General features: G+C 50.7%; 1 protein-coding gene across 1 annotated transcript in view; it reads right to left on the bottom strand.

The window, feature by feature from the left end:
• LOC138301834 (platelet binding protein GspB-like) overlaps nucleotides 1-20,072 on the bottom strand; it is a 34,035-nt gene extending 13,963 nt beyond the window's left edge. The window contains exons 1-23 of the mRNA XM_069242332.1: nucleotides 20,027-20,072; nucleotides 18,731-18,862; nucleotides 18,302-18,541; nucleotides 16,340-16,471; nucleotides 15,899-16,138; nucleotides 15,452-15,637; nucleotides 13,820-13,951; nucleotides 13,172-13,357; nucleotides 11,471-11,710; nucleotides 10,976-11,209; nucleotides 9,788-9,919; nucleotides 9,500-9,685; nucleotides 7,976-8,107; nucleotides 7,535-7,774; nucleotides 7,100-7,285; nucleotides 6,593-6,724; nucleotides 6,305-6,490; nucleotides 4,781-4,912; nucleotides 4,340-4,579; nucleotides 3,857-4,090; nucleotides 2,438-2,701; nucleotides 2,009-2,248; nucleotides 1,418-1,759 (exon numbers count right to left, since the gene is read on the bottom strand). Coding sequence (XP_069098433.1) covers nucleotides 1,418-1,759; nucleotides 2,009-2,248; nucleotides 2,438-2,701; nucleotides 3,857-4,090; nucleotides 4,340-4,579; nucleotides 4,781-4,912; nucleotides 6,305-6,490; nucleotides 6,593-6,724; nucleotides 7,100-7,285; nucleotides 7,535-7,774; nucleotides 7,976-8,107; nucleotides 9,500-9,685; nucleotides 9,788-9,919; nucleotides 10,976-11,209; nucleotides 11,471-11,710; nucleotides 13,172-13,357; nucleotides 13,820-13,951; nucleotides 15,452-15,637; nucleotides 15,899-16,138; nucleotides 16,340-16,471; nucleotides 18,302-18,541; nucleotides 18,731-18,862; nucleotides 20,027-20,072 — 4,414 coding nt within the window. The remainder of the gene's footprint in view (nucleotides 1-1,417; nucleotides 1,760-2,008; nucleotides 2,249-2,437; nucleotides 2,702-3,856; nucleotides 4,091-4,339; nucleotides 4,580-4,780; nucleotides 4,913-6,304; nucleotides 6,491-6,592; nucleotides 6,725-7,099; nucleotides 7,286-7,534; nucleotides 7,775-7,975; nucleotides 8,108-9,499; nucleotides 9,686-9,787; nucleotides 9,920-10,975; nucleotides 11,210-11,470; nucleotides 11,711-13,171; nucleotides 13,358-13,819; nucleotides 13,952-15,451; nucleotides 15,638-15,898; nucleotides 16,139-16,339; nucleotides 16,472-18,301; nucleotides 18,542-18,730; nucleotides 18,863-20,026) is intronic.
• Nucleotides 20,073-21,240: the final 1,168 nt, after the last annotated feature.

The raw sequence follows: 21,240 nt of genomic DNA on the forward strand, positions 1-21,240 counted from the left end.
GCTGCCACCACAGCAGAAACAACACCTGAAACAACAGCAGCCACAACAGCTGCCACCACAGCAGAAACAACACCTGTAACAACAGCAGACACAACAGTAGCCACCACAGAAGCAACTACAGCAGCAACAACAGCAGGCACAACAGTAGCCACAACAGCAGCAACAACAGCAGCAACAACACCAGCAACTACAGCAGCTACAACTGCAGCTACAACAGCAGCTACAACAGCAGCAACAACAGCAGCAACTACAGCAGCCACAACAGAAGCCACAATAGCGGCCACCACAGCAGAAACAACTCCTGCAACAACAGCAGACACAACAGTAGCCGCAACACCAGCAACTACAGCAGCAACAACAGCAGCAACTACAGCAGCCACAACAGCTGCTGCAACAGCTGCCACCACAGCAGAAACAACACCTGAAACAACAGTAGCAACGACAGCAGCCACAACAGCAGAAACAACACCTGAAACAACAGCAGCCACAGCAGTAGCCACAACAGCATCCACAACTGCAGACACAACAGTAGACACAACAGCAGCTACAACAGAAGCAACTACAGCAGCCACAACAGCTGCCACCACAGCAGAAACAACACCTGCAACAACAGCAGCCACAGCAGCTGCCACCACAGCTGAAACAACACCTGCAACAACAGCAGACATAACAGTAGCCACAACAACAGAAACAACACCTGCAACAACAGCAGACACAATAGTAGCCACCACAGCAGAAACAGCAGCAGCCACAAAAGCTGCCACCACAGCAGAAACAACACCTGTAACAACAGCAGACACAACAGTAGCCACCACAGCAGCAACTACAGCAGCAACAACAGCAGGCACAACAGTAGCCACAACAGCAGCAACAACAGCAGCAACTACAGTGGCCACAACAGCTGCCGCAACAGCTGCCACCACAGCAGAAACAACACCTGAAACAATAGTAGCAACGACAGCAGCCACAACAGCAGAAACAACACCTGCAACAACAGCAGACACAACAGCTGCCACCACAGCAGAAATAACACCTGAAACAACAGCAGCCACAACAGCTGCCACCACAGCAGAAACAACACCTGTAACAACAGCAGACACAACAGTAGCCACCACAGAAGCAACTACAGCAGCAACAACAGCAGGCACAACAGTAGCCACAACAGCAGCAACAACAGCAGCAACTACAGCGGCCACAACAGCTGCCGCAACAGCTGCCACCACAGCAGAAACAACACCTGAAACAACAGTAGCAACGACAGCAGCCACAACAGCAGAAACAACACCTGCAACAACAGCAGCCACAACAGTAGCCACAACCGCATCCACAACTGCAGACACAACAGTAGACACAACAGCAGCTACAACAGCAGCAACTACAGCAGCCACAACAGCTGCCACCAAAGCAGAAACAACACTTGCAACAACAGCAGACACAACAGTAGCCACCACAGCAGCAACTAATACAGCAGCAACTACAGCAGCAACAACAGCAGCCACAACAGCTGTCAACACAGCAGAAACAACGACTGAAACAACAGCAGCACTAACAGCTGCCACTACAGCTGAAACAACACCTGCAATAACTGCAGAAATAACAGTAGCCACAACAGCAGAAACAACAGCAGCAACTACAGCAGCTACAACAGCAGATACAACAGCAGCCACAACAGCTGCCACCACAGTGGCAACAACAGCTGCCCCCACAGCAGAAACACCTGCAACAACAGCTGCAACTACAGCAGCAACAACAGCAGCAACTACAGCAGCAACAACAGCAGATACAACAGCAGCAACAACAGCAACAACTACAGCAGCCACAACAGCTGCCACAACATCTGCCACAACAGCAGAAACAACACCTGAAACAACAGCAGCCACAACAGCTGCCACCACAGCAGAAACAACACCCGCAACAACAGCAGACACAACAGTAGCCACAACAGCAGCAACTACTACAGCAGCCACAACAGCAGCCACAACAGCTGTCAACACAGCAGAAACAACACCTGAAACAACAGCAGCTACAACAGCTGCCACTACAGCTGAAACAACACCTGCAATAACTGCAGAAATAACAGTAGCCACAACAGCAGAAACAACAGCAGCAACTACAGCAGCTACAACAGCAGATACAACAGCAGCCACAACAGCTGCCACCACGGTGGCAACAACAGCTGCCCCCACAGCAGAAACAACACCTGCAACAACAGCAGCCACAACAGCTGTCACCACAGCAGAAACAACACCTGCAACAACAGCAGACATATCAGCAACAACAGCAGCAACTACAACAGCCACAACAGCTGCAACAACAGCAGCAACAACAGCAGCAACTACAGCAGTTACAACAGCAGCCACCACACCTGCAACAACAGCAGCAACTACAGCAGCCACAACAGAAGCCACAATAGCTGCCACCACAGCAGAAACAACACCTGCAACAACAGCAGACACAACAGTAGCAGCAACAGCAGCAACAACAGAAGCCACAACAGTTGTCACCACAGCAGAAACAACACGTGAACCAACAGCATCCACAACAGCTGCCACCACAGCAGAAACAACACCTGCAACAACAGCAGACACAACAGTAGCAGCAACAGCAGCAACAACAGAATCCACAACAGTTGTCACCACAGCAGAAACAACACGTGAACCAACAGCATCCACAACAGCTGCCACCACAGCTGAAACAACACCTGCAACAACAGCAGACATAACAGCAGCAACAACAGCAGCAACTACAGCAGCCACAACAGCTGCAACAACAGCAGCAACAACAGCAGCAACAACACCAGCAACTACAGCAGCTACAACAGCAGCTACAACAGCAGCTACAACAGCAGCAACAACAGCAGCAACTACAGCAGCCACAACAGAAGCCACAATAGCGGCCACCACAGCAGAAACAACTCCTGCAACAACAGCAGACACAACAGTAGCCGCAACACCAGCAACTACAGCAGCAACAACAGCAGCAACTACAGCAGCCACAACAGCTGCTGCAACAGCTGCCACCACAGCAGAAACAACACCTGAAACAACAGTAGCAACGACAGCAGCCACAACAGCAGAAACAACACCTGAAACAACAGCAGCCACAACAGTAGCCACAACAGCATCCACAACTGCAGACACAACAGTAGACACAACAGCAGCTACAACAGAAGCAACTACAGCAGCCACAACAGCTGCCACCACAGCAGAAACAACACCTGCAACAACAGCAGCCACAGCAGCTGCCACCACAGCTGAAACAACACCTGCAACAACAGCAGACATAACAGTAGCCACAACAACAGAAACAACACCTGCAACAACAGCAGACAAAACAGTAGCCACCACAGCAGAAACAACACCTGAAACAACAGCAGCCACAACAGCTGCCACCACAGCAGAAACAACACCTGTAACAACAGCAGACACAACAGTAGCCACCACAGCAGCAACTACAGCAGCAACAACAGCAGGCACAACAGTAGCCACAACAGCAGCAACAACAGCAGCAACTACAGCGGCCACAACAGCTGCCGCAACAGCTGCCACCACAGCAGAAACAACACCTGAAACAACATTAGCAACGACAGCAGCCACAACAGCAGAAACAACACCTGCAACAACAGCAGCCACAACAGTAGCCATAACCGCATCCACAACTGCAGACACAACAGTAGACACAACAGCAGCTACAACAGCAGCAACTACAGCAGCCACAACAGTTGCCACCACAGCAGAAACAACACTTGCAACAACAGCAGACACAACAGTAGCCACAACAGCAGCAACTACTACAGCAGCAACTACAGCAGCCACAACAGCAGCCACAACAGCTGTCAACACAGCAGAAACAACACCTGAAACAACAGCAGCTACAACAGCTGCCACTACAGCTGAAACAACACCTGCAATAACTGCAGAAATAACAGTAGCCACAACAGCAGAAACAACAGCAGCAACTACAGCAGCTAAAACAGCAGATACAACAGCAGCCACAACAGCTGCCACCATGGTGGCAACAACAGCTGCCCCCACAGCAGAAGCAACACCTGCAACAACAGCTGCAACTACAGCAGCAACAACAGCAGCAACTACAGCAGCAACAACAGCAGATACAACAGCAGCAACAACAGCAGCAACTACAGCAGCCACAACAGCTGCCACAACATCTGCCACAACAGCAGAAACAACACCTGAAACAACAGCAGCCACAACAGCTGCCACCACAGCAGAAACAACACCCGCAACAACAGCAGACACAACAGCAGCAACTACTACAGCAGCAACTACAGCAGCCACAACAGCAGCCACAACAGCTGTCAACACAGCAGAAACAACACCTGAAACAACAGCAGCTACAACAGCTGCCACTACAGCTGAAACAACACCTGCAATAACTGCAGAAATAACAGTAGCCACAAAAGCAGAAACAACAGCAGCAACTACAGCAGCTACAACAGCAGATACAACAGCAGCCACAACAGCTGCCACCACGGTGGCAACAACAGCTGCCCCCACAGCAGAAACAACACCTGCAACAACAGCAGCCACAACCGCTGTCACCACAGCAGAAACAACACCTGCAACAACAGCAGACATAGCAGCAACAACAGCAGCAACTACAACAGCCACAACAGCTGCAACAACAGCAGCAACAACAGCAGCAACAACAGCAGCAACTACAGCAGCTACAACTGCAGCCACCACACCTGCAACATCAGCAGCAACTACAGCAGCCACAACAGAAGCCACAATAGCTGCCACCACAGCAGAAACAACACCTGCAACAACAGCAGACACAACAGTAGCAGCAACAGCAGCAACAACAGAAGCCACAACAGTTGTCACCACAGCAGAAACAACACCTGAACCAACAGCATCCACAACAGCTGCCACCACAGCTGAAACAACACCTGCAACAACAGCAGACATAACAGCAGCAACAACAGCAGCAACTACAGCAGCCACAACAGCTGCAACAACAGCAGCAACAACAGCAGCAACAACACCAGCAACTACAGCAGCTACAACAGCAGCTACAACAGCAGCTACAACAGCAGCAACAACAGCAGCAACTACAGCAGCCACAACAGAAGCCACAATAGCGGCCACCACAGCAGAAACAACACCTGCAACAACAGCAGACACAACAGTAGCCGCAACAGCAGCAACTACAGCAGCAACTACAGCAGCCACAACAGCTGCTGCAACAGCTGCCACCACAGCAGAAACAACACCTGAAACAACAGTAGCAACGACAGCATCCACAACAGCAGAAACAACACCTGAAACAACAGCAGCCACAACAGTAGCCACAACAGCATCCACAACTGCAGACACAACAGTAGACACAACAGCAGCTACAACAGAAGCAACTACAGCAGCCACAACAGCTGCCACCACAGCAGAAACAACACCTGCAACAACAGCAGCCACAGCAGCTGCCACTACAGCTGAAACAACACCTGCAACAACAGCAGACACAACAGTAGCCACCACAGCAGAAACAACACCTGAAACAACAGCAGCCACAACAGCTGCCACCACAGCAGAAACAACACCTGTAACAACAGCAGACACAACAGTAGCCACCACAGCAGCAACAACAGCAGCAACTACAGCGGCCACAACAGCTGCCGCAACAGCTGCCACCACTGCAGAAACAACACCTGAAACAATAGTAGCAACGACAGCAGCCACAACAGCAGAAACAACACCTGCAACAACAGCAGACACAACAGCTGCCACCACAGCAGAAACAACACCTGGAACAACAGCAGCCACAACAGCTGCCACCACAGCAGAAACAACACCTGTAACAACAGCAGACACAACAGTAGCCACCACAGAAGCAACTACAGCAGCAACAACAGCAGGCACAACAGTAGCCACAACAGCAGCAACAACAGCAGCAACTACAGCGGCCACAACAGCTGCCGCAACAGCTGCCACCACAGCAGAAACAACACCTGAAACAACAGTAGCAACGACAGCAGCCACAACAGCAGAAACAACACCTGCAACAACAGCAGCCACAACAGTAGCCACAACCGCATCCACAACTGCAGGGTCAACAGTAGACACAACAGCAGCTACAACAGCAGCAACTACAGCAGCCACAACAGCTGCCACCACAGCAGAAACAACACTTGCAACAACAGCAGCCACAACAGCTGCCACCACAGCAGAAACAACACCTGTAACAACAGCAGACACAACAGCAGCCACAACAGCTGTCAACACAGCAGAAACAACGACTGAAACAACAGCAGCTACAACAGCTGCCACTACAGCTGAAACAACACCTGCAATAACTGCAGAAATAACAGTAGCCACAACAGCAGAAACAACAGCAGCAACTACAGCAGCTACAACAGCAGATACAACAGCAGCCACAACAGCTGCCACCACAGTGGCAACAACAGCTGCCCCCACAGCAGAAACAACACCTGCAACAACAGCTGCAACTACAGCAGCAACAACAGCAGCAACTACAGCAGCAACAACAGCAGATACAACAGCAGCAACAACAGCAGCAACTACAGCAGCCACAACAGAAGCCACAATAGCTGCCACCACAGCAGAAACAACACCTGCAACAACAGCAGACACAACAGTAGCAGCAACAGCAGCAACAACAGAAGCCACAACAGTTGTCACCACAGTAGAAACAACACCTGAACCAACAGCATCCACAACAGCTGCCACCACAGCTGAAACAACACCTGCAACAACAGCAGACATAACAGCAGCAACAACAGCAGCAACTACAACAGCCACAACAGCTGCAACAACAGCAGCAACAACAGCAGCAACAACACCAGCAACTACAGCAGCTACAACAGCAGCTACAACAGCAGCTACAACAGCAGCAACAACAGCAGCAACTACAGCAGCCACAACAGAAGCCACAATAGCGGCCACCACAGCAGAAACAACACCAGCAACAACAGCAGACACAACAGTAGCCACAACAGCAGCAACTACTACAGCAGCAACTACAGCAGCCACAACAGCAGCCACAACAGCTGTCAACACAGCAGAAACAACACCTGAAACAACAGCAGCTACAACAGCTGCCACTACAGCTGAAACAACACCTGCAATAACTGCAGAAATAACAGTAGCCACAACAGCAGAAACAACAGCAGCAACTACAGCAGCTAAAACAGCAGATACAACAGCAGCCACAACAGCTGCCACCATGGTGGCAACAACAGCTGCCCCCACAGCAGAAGCAACACCTGCAACAACAGCTGCAACTACAGCAGCAACAACAGCAGCAACTACAGCAGCAACAACAGCAGATACAACAGCAGCAACAACAGCAGCAACTACAGCAGCCACAACAGCTGCCACAACATCTGCCACAACAGCAGAAACAACACCTGAAACAACAGCAGCCACAACAGCTGCCACCACAGCAGAAACAACACCCGCAACAACAGCAGACACAACAGCAGCAACTACTACAGCAGCAACTACAGCAGCCACAACAGCAGCCACAACAGCTGTCAACACAGCAGAAACAACACCTGAAACAACAGCAGCTACAACAGCTGCCACTACAGCTGAAACAACACCTGCAATAACTGCAGAAATAACAGTAGCCACAAAAGCAGAAACAACAGCAGCAACTACAGCAGCTACAACAGCAGATACAACAGCAGCCACAACAGCTGCCACCACGGTGGCAACAACAGCTGCCCCCACAGCAGAAACAACACCTGCAACAACAGCAGCCACAACCGCTGTCACCACAGCAGAAACAACACCTGCAACAACAGCAGACATAGCAGCAACAACAGCAGCAACTACAACAGCCACAACAGCTGCAACAACAGCAGCAACAACAGCAGCAACAACAGCAGCAACTACAGCAGCTACAACTGCAGCCACCACACCTGCAACAACAGCAGCAACTACAGCAGCCACAACAGAAGCCACAATAGCTGCCACCACAGCAGAAACAACACCTGCAACAACAGCAGACACAACAGTAGCAGCAACAGCAGCAACAACAGAAGCCACAACAGTTGTCACCACAGCAGAAACAACACCTGAACCAACAGCATCCACAACAGCTGCCACCACAGCTGAAACAACACCTGCAACAACAGCAGACATAACAGCAGCAACAACAGCAGCAACTACAGCAGCCACAACAGCTGCAACAACAGCAGCAACAACAGCAGCAACAACACCAGCAACTACAGCAGCTACAACAGCAGCTACAACAGCAGCTACAACAGCAGCAACAACAGCAGCAACTACAGCAGCCACAACAGAAGCCACAATAGCGGCCACCACAGCAGAAACAACACCTGCAACAACAGCAGACACAACAGTAGCCGCAACAGCAGCAACTACAGCAGCAACTACAGCAGCCACAACAGCTGCTGCAACAACTGCCACCACAGCAGAAACAACACCTGAAACAACAGTAGCAACGACAGCATCCACAACAGCAGAAACAACACCTGAAACAACAGCAGCCACAACAGTAGCCACAACAGCATCCACAACTGCAGACACAACAGTAGACACAACAGCAGCTACAACAGAAGCAACTACAGCAGCCACAACAGCTGCCACCACAGCAGAAACAACACCTGCAACAACAGCAGCCACAGCAGCTGCCACTACAGCTGAAACAACACCTGCAACAACAGCAGACACAACAGTAGCCACCACAGCAGAAACAACACCTGAAACAACAGCAGCCACAACAGCTGCCACCACAGCAGAAACAACACCTGTAACAACAGCAGACACAACAGTAGCCACCACAGCAGCAACAACAGCAGCAACTACAGCGGCCACAACAGCTGCCGCAACAGCTGCCACCACTGCAGAAACAACACCTGAAACAATAGTAGCAACGACAGCAGCCACAACAGCAGAAACAACACCTGCAACAACAGCAGACACAACAGCTGCCACCACAGCAGAAACAACACCTGGAACAACAGCAGCCACAACAGCTGCCACCACAGCAGAAACAACACCTGTAACAACAGCAGACACAACAGTAGCCACCACAGAAGCAACTACAGCAGCAACAACAGCAGGCACAACAGTAGCCACAACAGCAGCAACAACAGCAGCAACTACAGCGGCCACAACAGCTGCCGCAACAGCTGCCACCACAGCAGAAACAACACCTGAAACAACAGTAGCAACGACAGCAGCCACAACAGCAGAAACAACACCTGCAACAACAGCAGCCACAACAGTAGCCACAACCGCATCCACAACTGCAGGGTCAACAGTAGACACAACAGCAGCTACAACAGCAGCAACTACAGCAGCCACAACAGCTGCCACCACAGCAGAAACAACACTTGCAACAACAGCAGCCACAACAGCTGCCACCACAGCAGAAACAACACCTGTAACAACAGCAGACACAACAGCAGCCACAACAGCTGTCAACACAGCAGAAACAACGACTGAAACAACAGCAGCTACAACAGCTGCCACTACAGCTGAAACAACACCTGCAATAACTGCAGAAATAACAGTAGCCACAACAGCAGAAACAACAGCAGCAACTACAGCAGCTACAACAGCAGATACAACAGCAGCCACAACAGCTGCCACCACAGTGGCAACAACAGCTGCCCCCACAGCAGAAACAACACCTGCAACAACAGCTGCAACTACAGCAGCAACAACAGCAGCAACTACAGCAGCAACAACAGCAGATACAACAGCAGCAACAACAGCAGCAACTACAGCAGCCACAACAGAAGCCACAATAGCTGCCACCACAGCAGAAACAACACCTGCAACAACAGCAGACACAACAGTAGCAGCAACAGCAGCAACAACAGAAGCCACAACAGTTGTCACCACAGTAGAAACAACACCTGAACCAACAGCATCCACAACAGCTGCCACCACAGCTGAAACAACACCTGCAACAACAGCAGACATAACAGCAGCAACAACAGCAGCAACTACAACAGCCACAACAGCTGCAACAACAGCAGCAACAACAGCAGCAACAACACCAGCAACTACAGCAGCTACAACAGCAGCTACAACAGCAGCTACAACAGCAGCAACAACAGCAGCAACTACAGCAGCCACAACAGAAGCCACAATAGCGGCCACCACAGCAGAAACAACACCAGCAACAACAGCAGACACAACAGTAGCCGCAACAGCAGCAACTACAGCAGCAACTACAGCAGCCACAACAGCTGCTGCAATAGCTGCCACCACAGCAGAAACAACACCTGAAACAACAGTAGCAACGACAGCATCCACAACAGCAGAAACAACACCTGAAACAACAGCAGCCACAACAGTAGCCACAACAGCATCCACAACTGCAGACACAACAGTAGACACAACAGCAGCTACAACAGAAGCAACTACAGCAGCCACAACAGCTGCCACCACAGCAGAAACAACACCTGCAACAACAGCAGCCACAGCAGCTGCCACTACAGCTGAAACAACACCTGCAACAACAGCAGACACAACAGTAGCCACCACAGCAGAAACAACACCTGAAACAACAGCAGCCACAACAGCTGCCACCACAGCAGAAACAACACCTGTAACAACAGCAGACACAACAGTAGCCACCACAGCAGCAACAACAGCAGCAACTACAGCGGCCACAACAGCTGCGGCAACAGCTGCCACCACAGCAGAAACAACACCTGAAACAATAGTAGCAACGACAGCAGCCACAACAGCAGAAACAACACCTGCAACAACAGCAGACACAACAGCTGCCACCACAGCAGAAACAACACCTGAAACAACAGCAGCCACAACAGCTGCCACCACAGCAGAAACAACACCTGTAACAACAGCAGACACAACAGTAGCCACCACAGAAGCAACTACAGCAGCAACAACAGCAGGCACAACAGTAGCCACAACAGCAGCAACAACAGCAGCAACTACAGCGGCCACAACAGCTGCCGCAACAGCTGCCACCACAGCAGAAACAACACCTGAAACAACAGTAGCAACGACAGCTGCCGCTTCAGCTGAAACAACACCTGCAATAACTGCAGAAATAACAGTAGCCACAACAGCAGAAACAACAGCAGCAACTACAGCAGCTACAACAGCAGATACAACAGCAGCCACAACAGCTGCCACCACAGTGGCAACAACAGCTGCCCCCACAGCAGAAACAACACCTGCAACAACAGCTGCAACTACAGCAGCAACAACAGCAGCAACTACAGCAGCAACAACAGCAGATACAACAGCAGCAACAACAGCAACAACTACAGCAGCCACAACAGCTGCCACAACATCTGCCACAACAGCAGAAACAACACCTGAAACAACAGCAGCCACAACAGCTGCCACCACAGCAGAAACAACACCCACAACAACAGCAGACACAACAGTAGCCACAACAGCAGCAACTACTACAGCAGCAACTACAGCAGCCACAACAGCAGCCACAACTGCTGTCAACACAGCAGAAACAACACCTGAAACAACAGCAGCTACAACAGCTGCCACTACAGCTGAAACAACACCTGCAATAACTGCAGAAATAACAGTAGCCACAACAGCAGAAACAACAGCAGCAACTACAGCAGCTACAACAGCAGATACAACAGCAGCCACAACAGCTGCCACCACGGTGGCAACAACAGCTGCCCCCACAGCAGAAACAACACCTGCAACAACAGCAGCCACAACAGCTGTCACCACAGCAGAAACAACACCTGCAACAACAGCAGACTCATCAGCAACAACAGCAGCAACTACAACAGCCACAGCAGCTGCAACAACAGCAGCAACAACAGCAGCAACAACAGCAGCAACTACAGCAGCTACAACAGCAGCCACCACACCTGCAACAACAGAAGCAACTACAGCAGCCACAACAGCTGCCACCACAGCAGAAACAACACCTGCAACAACAGCAGCCACAGCAGCTGCCACTACAGCTGAAACAACACCTGCAACAACAGCAGACACAACAGTAGCCACCACTGCAGAAACAACACCTGAAACAACAGCAGCCACAACAGCTGCCACCACAGCAGAAACAACACCTGTAACAACAGCAGACACAACAGTAGCCACCACAGCAGCAACTACAGCAGCAACAACAGCAGGCACAACAGTAGCCACAACAGCAGCAACAACAGCAGCAACTACAGCGGCCACAACAGCTGCCGCAACAGCTGCCACCACAGCAGAAACAACACCTGAAACAACAGTAGCAACGACAGCAGCCACAACAGCAGAAACAACACCTGCAACAACAGCAGCCACAACAGTAGCCACAACCGCATCCACAACTGCAGACACAACAGTAGACACAACAGCAGCTACAACAGCAGCAACTACAGCAGCCACAACAGCTGCCACCACAGCAGAAACAACACTTGCAACAACAGCAGCCACAACAGCTGCCACCACAGCAGAAACAACACCTGTAACAACAGCAGACACAACAGCAGCCACAACAGCTGTCAACACAGCAGAAACAACGACTGAAACAACAGCAGCTACAACAGCTGCCGCAACAGATGCCACCACAGCAGAAACAACACCTGAAACAATAGTAGCAACGACAGCAGAAACAACACCTACAACAACAGCAGACACAACAGCTGCCACCACAGCAGAAACAACACCTGAAACAACAGCAGCCACAACAGCTGCCACCACAGCAGAAACAACACCTGTAACAACAGCAGACACAACAGTAGCCACCACAGAAGCAACTACAGCAGCAACAACAGCAGGCACAACAGTAGCCACAACAGCAGCAACAACAGCAGCAACTACAGCGGCCACAACAGCTGCCGCAACAGCTGCCACCACAGCAGAAACAACACCTGAAACAACAGTAGCAACGACAGCAGCCACAACAGCAGAAACAACACCTGCAACAACAGCAGCCACAACAGTAGCCACAACCGCATCCACAACTGCAGACACAACAGTAGACACAACAGCAGCTACAACAGCAGCAACTACAGCAGCCACAACAGCTGCCACCACAGCAGAAACAACACTTGCAACAACAGCAGCCACAACAGCTGCCACCACAGCAGAAACAACACCTGTAACAACAGCAGACACAACAGCAGCCACAACAGCTGTCAACACAGCAGAAACAACGACTGAAACAACAGCAGCTACAACAGCTGCCACTACAGCTGAAACAACACCTGCAATAACTGCAGAAATAACAGTAGCCACAACAGCAGAAACAACAGCAGCAACTACAGCAGCTACAACAGCAGATACAACAGCAGCCACAACAGCTGCCACCACAGTGGCAACAACAGCTGCCCCCACAGCAGAAACAACACCTGCAACAACAGCTGCAACTACAGCAGCAACAACAGCAGCAACTACAGCAGCAACAACAGCAGATACAACAGCAGCAACAACAGCAACAACTACAGCAGCCACAACAGCTGCCACAACATCTGCCACAACAGCAGAAACAACACCTGAAACAACAGCAGCCACAACAGCTGCCACCACAGCAGAAACAACACCCGCAACAACAGCAGACACAACAGTAGCCACAACAGCAGCAACTACTACAGCAGCAACTACAGCAGCCACAACAGCAGCCACAACAGCTGTCACCACAGCAGAAACAACACCTGCAACAACAGCAGACATAGCAGCAACAACAGCAGCAACTACAACAGCCACAACAGCTGCAACAACAGCAGCAACAACAGCAGCAACAACAGCAGCAACTACAGCAGCTACAACAGCAGCCACCACACCTGCAACAACAGCAGCAACTACAGCAGCCACAACAGAAGCCACAATAGCTGCCACCACAGCAGAAACAACACCTGCAACAACAGCAGACACAACAGTAGCAGCAACAGCAGCAACAACAGAAGCCACAACAGTCGTCACCACAGCAGAAACAACACCTGAACCAACAGCATCCACAACAGCTGCCACCACAGCTGAAACAACACCTGCAACAACAGCAGACATAACAGCAGCAACAACAGCAGCAACTACAGCAGCCACAACAGCTGCAACAACAGCAGCAACAACAGCAGCCACAACACCAGCAACTACAGCAGCTACAACAGCAGCTACAACAGCAGCTACAACAGCAGCAACAACAGCAGCAACTACAGCAGCCACAACAGAAGCCACAATAGCGGCCACCACAGCAGAAACAACACCTGCAACAACAGCAGACACAACAGTAGCCGCAACAGCAGCAACTACAGCAGCAACAACAGCAGCAACTACAGCAGCCACAACAGCTGCTGCAACAGCTGCCACCACAGCAGAAACAACACCTGAAACAACAGTAGCAACGACAGCAGCCACAACAGCAGAAACAACACCTGAAACAACAGCAGCCACAACAGTAGCCACAACAGCATCCACAACTGCAGACACAACAGTAGACACAACAGCAGCTACAACAGAAGCAACTACAGCAGCCACAACAGCTGCCACCACAGCAGAAACAACACCTGCAACAACAGCAGCCACAGCAGCTGCCACTACAGCTGAAACAACACCTGCAACAACAGCAGACATAACAGTAGCCACAACAACAGAAACAACACCTGCAGCAACAGCAGACACAACAGTAGCCACCACAGCAGAAACAACACCTGAAACAACAGCAGCCACAACAGCTGCCACCACAGCAGAAACAACACCTGTAACAACAGCAGACATAACAGTAGCCACCACAGCAGCAACTACAGCAGCAACAACAGCAGGCACAACAGTAGCCACAACAGCAGCAACAACAGCAGCAACTACAGCGGCCACAACAGCTGCCGCAACAGCTGCCACCACAGCAGAAACAACACCTGAAACAATAGTAGCAACGACAGCAGCCACAACAGCAGAAACAACACCTGCAACAACAGCAGACACAACAGCTGCCACCACAGCAGAAACAACACCTGAAACAACAGCAGCCACAACAGCTGCCACCACAGCAGAAACAACACCTGTAACAACAGCAGACACAACAGTAGCCACCACAGAAGCAACTACAGCAGCAACAACAGCAGGCACAACAGTAGCCACAACAGCAGCAACAACAGCAGCAACTACAGCGGCCACAACAGCTGCCGCAACAGCTGCCACCACAGCAGAAACAACACCTGAAACAACAGTAGCAACGACAGCAGCCACAACAGCAGAAACAACACCTGCAACAACAGCAGCCACAACAGTAGCCACAACCGCATCCACAACTGCAGACACAACAGTAGACACAACAGCAGCTACAACAGCAGCAACTACAGCAGCCACAACAGCTGCCACCACAGCAGAAACAACACTTGCAACAACAGCAGCCACAACAGCTGCCACCACAGCAGAAACAACACCTGTAACAACAGCAGACACAACAGCAGCCACAACAGCTGTCAACACAGCAGAAACAACGACTGAAACAACAGCAGCTACAACAGCTGCCACTACAGCTGAAACAACACCTGCAATAACTGCAGAAATAACAGTAGCCACAACAGCAGAAACAACAGCAGCAACTACAGCAGCTACAACAGCAGATACAACAGCAGCCACAACAGCTGCCACCACAGTGGCAACAACAGCTGCCCCCACAGCAGAAACAACACCTGCAACAACAGCTGCAACTACAGCAGCAACAACAGCAGCAACTACAGCAGCAACAACAGCAGATACAACAGCAGCAACAACAGCAACAACTACAGCAGCCACAACAGCTGCCACAACATCTGCCACAACAGCAGAAACAACACCTGAAACAACAGCAGCCACAACAGCTGCCACCACAGCAGAAACAACACCCGCAACAACAGCAGACACAACAGTAGCCACAACAGCAGCAACTACTACAGCAGCAACTACAGCAGCCACAACAGCAGCCACAACAGCTGTCAACACAGCAGAAACAACACCTGAAACAACAGCAGCTACAACAGCTGCCACTACAGCTGAAACAACACCTGCAATAACTGCAGAAATAACAGTAGCCACAACAGCAGAAACAACAGCAGCAACTACAGCAGCTACAACAGCAGATACAACAGCAACCACAACAGCTGCCACCACAGTGGCAACAACAGCTGCCCACACAGCAGAAACAACACTTGCAACAACAGCAGCCACAACAGCTGTCACCACAGCAGAAACAACACCTGCAACAACAGCAGACTCATCAGCAACAACAGCAGCAACTACAACAGCCACAACAGCTGCAACAACAGCAGCAACAACAGCAGCAACAACAGCAGCAACTACAGCAGCTACAACAGCAGCCACCACACCTGCAACAACAGCAGCAACTACAGCAGCCACAACAGAAGCCACAATAGCTGCCACCACAGCAGAAACAACACCTGCAACAACAGCAGACACAACAGTAGCAGCAACAGCAGCAACAACAGAAGCCACAACAGTTGTCACCACAGCAGAAACAACACCTGAACCAACAGCATCCACAACAGCTGCCACCACAGCTGAAACAACACCTGCAACAACAGCAGACATAACAGCAGCAACAACAGCAGCAACTACAGCAGCCACAACAGCTGCAACAACAGCAGCAACAACACCAGCAACAACACCAGCAACTACAGCAGCTACAACAGCAGCTACAACAGCAGCAACAACAGCAGCAACTACAGCAGCCACAACAGAAGCCACAATAGCGGCCACCACAGCAGAAACAACACCTGCAACAACAGCAGACACAACAGTAGCCGCAACAGCAGCAACTACAGCAGCAACAACAGCAGCAACTACAGCAGCCACAACAGCTGCTGCAACAGCTGCCACCACAGCAGAAACAACACCTGAAACAACAGTAGCAACGACAGCAGCCACAACAGCAGAAACAACACCTGAAACAACAGCAGCCACAACAGTAGCCACAACAGCATCCACAACTGCAAACACAACAGTAGACACAACAGCCGCTACAACAGAAGCAACTACAGCAGCCACAACAGCTGCCACCACAGCAGAAACAACACCTGCAACAACAGCAGCCCCAGCAGCTGCCACCACAGCTGAAACAACACCTGCAACAACAGCAGACATAACAGTAGCCACAACAACAGAAACAACACCTGCAACAACAGCAGACACAACAGTAGCCACCACAGCAGAAACAACACCTGAAACAACAGCAGCCACAACAGCTGCCACCACAGCAGAAACAACACCTGTAACAACAGCAGACACAACAGTAGCCACCACAGCAGCAACTACAGCAGCAACAACAGCAGGCACAACAGTAGCCACAACAGCAGCAACAACAGCAGCAACTACAGCGGCCACAACAGCTGCCGCAACAGCTGCCACCACAGCAGAAACAACACCTGAAACAATAGTAGCAACGACAGCAGCCACAAAAGCAGAAACAACACCTGCAACAACAGCAGACACAACAGCTGCCACCACAGCAGAAACAACACCTGAAACAACAGCAGCCACAACAGCTGCCACCACAGCAGAAACAACACCTGTAACAACAGCAGACACAACAGTAGCCACCACAGAAGCAACTACAGCAGCAACAACAGCAGGCACAACAGTAGCCACAACAGCAGCAACAACAGCAGCAACTACAGCGGCCACAACAGCTGCCGCAACAGCTGCCACCACAGCAGAAACAACACCTGAAACAACAGTAGCAACGACAGCAGCCACAACAGCAGAAACAACACCTGCAACAACAGCAGCCACAACAGTAGCCACAACCGCATCCACAACTGCAGACACAACAGTAGACACAACAGCAGCTACAACAGCAGCAACTACAGCAGCCACAACAGCTGCCACCACAGCAGAAACAACACTTGCAACAACAGCAGACACAACAGTAGCCACCACAGCAGCAACTAATACAGCAGCAACTACAGCAGCAACAACAGCAGCCACAACAGCTGTCAACACAGAAGAAACAACGACTGAAACAACAGCAGGTACAACAGCTGCCACTACAGCTGAAACAACACCTGCAATAACTGCAGAAATAACAGTAGCCACAACACCTGCAACAACAGCTGCAACTACAGCAGCAACAACAGCAGTAACTACAGCAGCAACAACAGCAGATACAACAGCAGCAACAACAGCAACAACTACAGCAGCCACAACAGCTGCCACAACATCTGCCACAACAGCAGAAACAACACCTGAAACAACAGCAGCCACAACAGCTGCCACCACAGCAGAAACAACACCCACAACAACAGCAGACTCAACAGTAGCCACAACAGCAGCAACTACTACAGCAGCAACTACAGCAGCCACAACAGCAGCCACAACAGCTGTCAACACAGCAGAAACAACACCTGAAACAACAGCAGCTACAACAGCTGCCACTACAGCTGAAACAACACCTGCAATAACTGCAGAAATAACAGTAGCCACAACAGCAGAAACAACAGCAGCAACTACAGCAGCTACAACAGCAGATACAACAGCAGCCACAACAGCTGCCACCACGGTGGCAACAACAGCTGCCCCCACAGCAGAAACAACACCTGCAACAACAGCAGCCACAACAGCTGTCACCACAGCAGAAACAACACCTGCAACAACAGCAGACATATCAGCAACAACAGCAGCAACTACAACAGCCACAACAGCTGCAACAACAGCAGCAACAACAGCAGCAACTACAGCAGCTACAACAGCAGCCACCACACCTGCAACAACAGCAGCAACTACAGCAGCCACAACAGAAGCCACAATAGCTGCCACCACAGCAGAAACAACACCTGCAACAACAGCAGACACAACAGTAGCAGCAACAGCAGCAACAAGAGAAGCCACAACAGTTGTCACCACAGCAGAAACAACACATGAACCAACAGCATCCACAACAGCTGCCACCACAGCTGAAACAACACCTGCAACAACAGCAGACATAACAGCAGCAACAACAGCAGCAACTACAGCAGCCACAACAGCTGCAACAACAGCAGCAACAACAGCAGCAACAACACCAGCAACTACAGCAGCTACAACAGCAGCTACAACAGCAGCAACAACAGCAGCAACTACAGCAGCCACAACAGAAGCCACAATAGCGGCCACCACAGCAGAAACAACTCCTGCAACAACAGCAGACACAACAGTAGCCGCAACACCAGCAACTACAGCAGCAACAACAGCAGCAACTACAGCAGCCACAACAGCTGCTGCAACAGCTGCCACCACAGCAGAAACAACATCTGAAACAACAGCAGCCACAACAGCTGCCAGCACAGCTGAAACAACAACTGCAATAACTGCAGAAATAACAGTAGCCACTACAGCAACAACAACAGCAGCTACTACAGCAGCTACAACAGCAGATACAACAGCAGCCACAACAGCTTCCACCACAGCAGAAACAACACCTGCAACAACAGCTGCAAATACAGCAGCAACTACAGCAGCAACAACAGCAGATACAACAGCAGCAACAACAGCAGCAACTACAGCAGCCACAACAGCAGAAACAACACCTGAAACAACAGGAGCCACAACAGCTGCCACCACAGCAGAAACAACACCCGCAACAACAGTAGACACAACAGTAGCCACAACAGCAGCAACTACTACAGCAGCAACTACAGCAGCCACAACAGCAGCAACAACAGCAGCAACAACAGCAGCAACTACAGCAGCTACAACAGCAGCTACAACTGCAGCAACAACAGCAGCAACTACAGCAGCCACAACAGAAGCCACAATAGCGGCCACCACAGCAGAAACAACACCTGCAACAACAGCAGACACAACAGTAGCCACAACAGCAGCAACTACAGCAGCAACTACAGCAGCAACAACAGCAGCCACAATAGCGGCCACCACAGCAGAAACAACACCTGAAACAACAGTAGCAACAACAGCAGCCACAACAGCACAAACAACACCTGCAACAACAGCAGCCACAACAGTAGCCACAACAGCACCCACAACTGCAGACACAACAGTAGACACAACAGCAGCTACAACAGCAGCTACTACAGCAGCCACAACAGCTGCCACCACAGCAGAAACAACACCTGCAACAACAGCAGACATACCAGTAGCCACAACAACAGAAACAACACCTGCAACAACAGCAGACATAACAGCTTCAACAACAGCAGCTACAACAGCAGCTACAACAGCAGCAACAACAGCAGCAACTACAGCAGCCACAACACAAGCCACAATAGCGGCCACCACAGCAGAAACAACACCTGCAACAACAGCAGACACAACAGTAGCCACAACAGCAGCAACTACAGCAGCAACTACAGAAGCAACAACAGCAGCAACTACAGCAGCCACAACAGCTGCAGCAACAGCTGCCACCACAGCAGAAACAACATCTGAAACAACAGTAACAACAACAGCAGCCACAACAGCAGAAACAACACCTGCAACAACAGCAGCCACAACAGTAGCAACAACAGCACCCACAACTGCAGACACAACAGTAGACACAATAGCAGCTACAACAGCAGCAACTACAGCAGCCACAACAGCAGCTACAACAGCAGCAACTACAGCAGCAACTACAGCAGCCACAACAGCTGCCACCACAGCAGAAACAATACCTCCGACAACAGCAGACACAACAGTAGCCACAACAGCAGCAACAACAGCATCAACTACAACAGCAACTACAGCAGCCACAACAGCTGCCACCACAGCAGAAACAACACCTGAAACAACAGCAGCCACAACAGCTGCCACCACAGCTGAAACAACACCTGCAACCACAGCAGACACAACAGTAGCCACTACAGCAGCAACAACAGCAGCAACTACAGCAGTCACAACAGCTGCAACAACAGCAGCAACAACAGCAGCAACTACAGCAGCCACAACAGCAGCTACAACAGCAGGAACAACAGCAGCAACTACAGCAGCCACAACAGTAGCCACAACAGCAGCAACAGCAGGAACAACTACATTAGCTACAACAGCTGCCACCACAGCAGAAACAACATCAGCAACAACAGCTGCCACTACAGCAGCAACTACAGCAGCAACTACAGCAGCCACAACAGCAGAAACAACACCTGCATCAACAGCAGAAACAACACCTGCAACAACAGCAGCCACAACAGTAGCCACAACAGCAGCAACAACAGCCGCTACCACAATTGTGACACCAGCAGCAACAACCGCAGAAACCACAGCTGCCACAACAGCTGCAACTACAGTAGCAACAACAGTAGCAATTACAGCAGACACAACAGCAGCTACAACAGCAGCAACAACAGCAGCAACTACAGCAGCTACAACA

This window comes from Pleurodeles waltl, chromosome 6 (genome assembly GCF_031143425.1).
Source record: "Pleurodeles waltl isolate 20211129_DDA chromosome 6, aPleWal1.hap1.20221129, whole genome shotgun sequence".
In the NCBI taxonomy this organism is placed as follows: Eukaryota; Metazoa; Chordata; class Amphibia; order Caudata; family Salamandridae; genus Pleurodeles; species Pleurodeles waltl.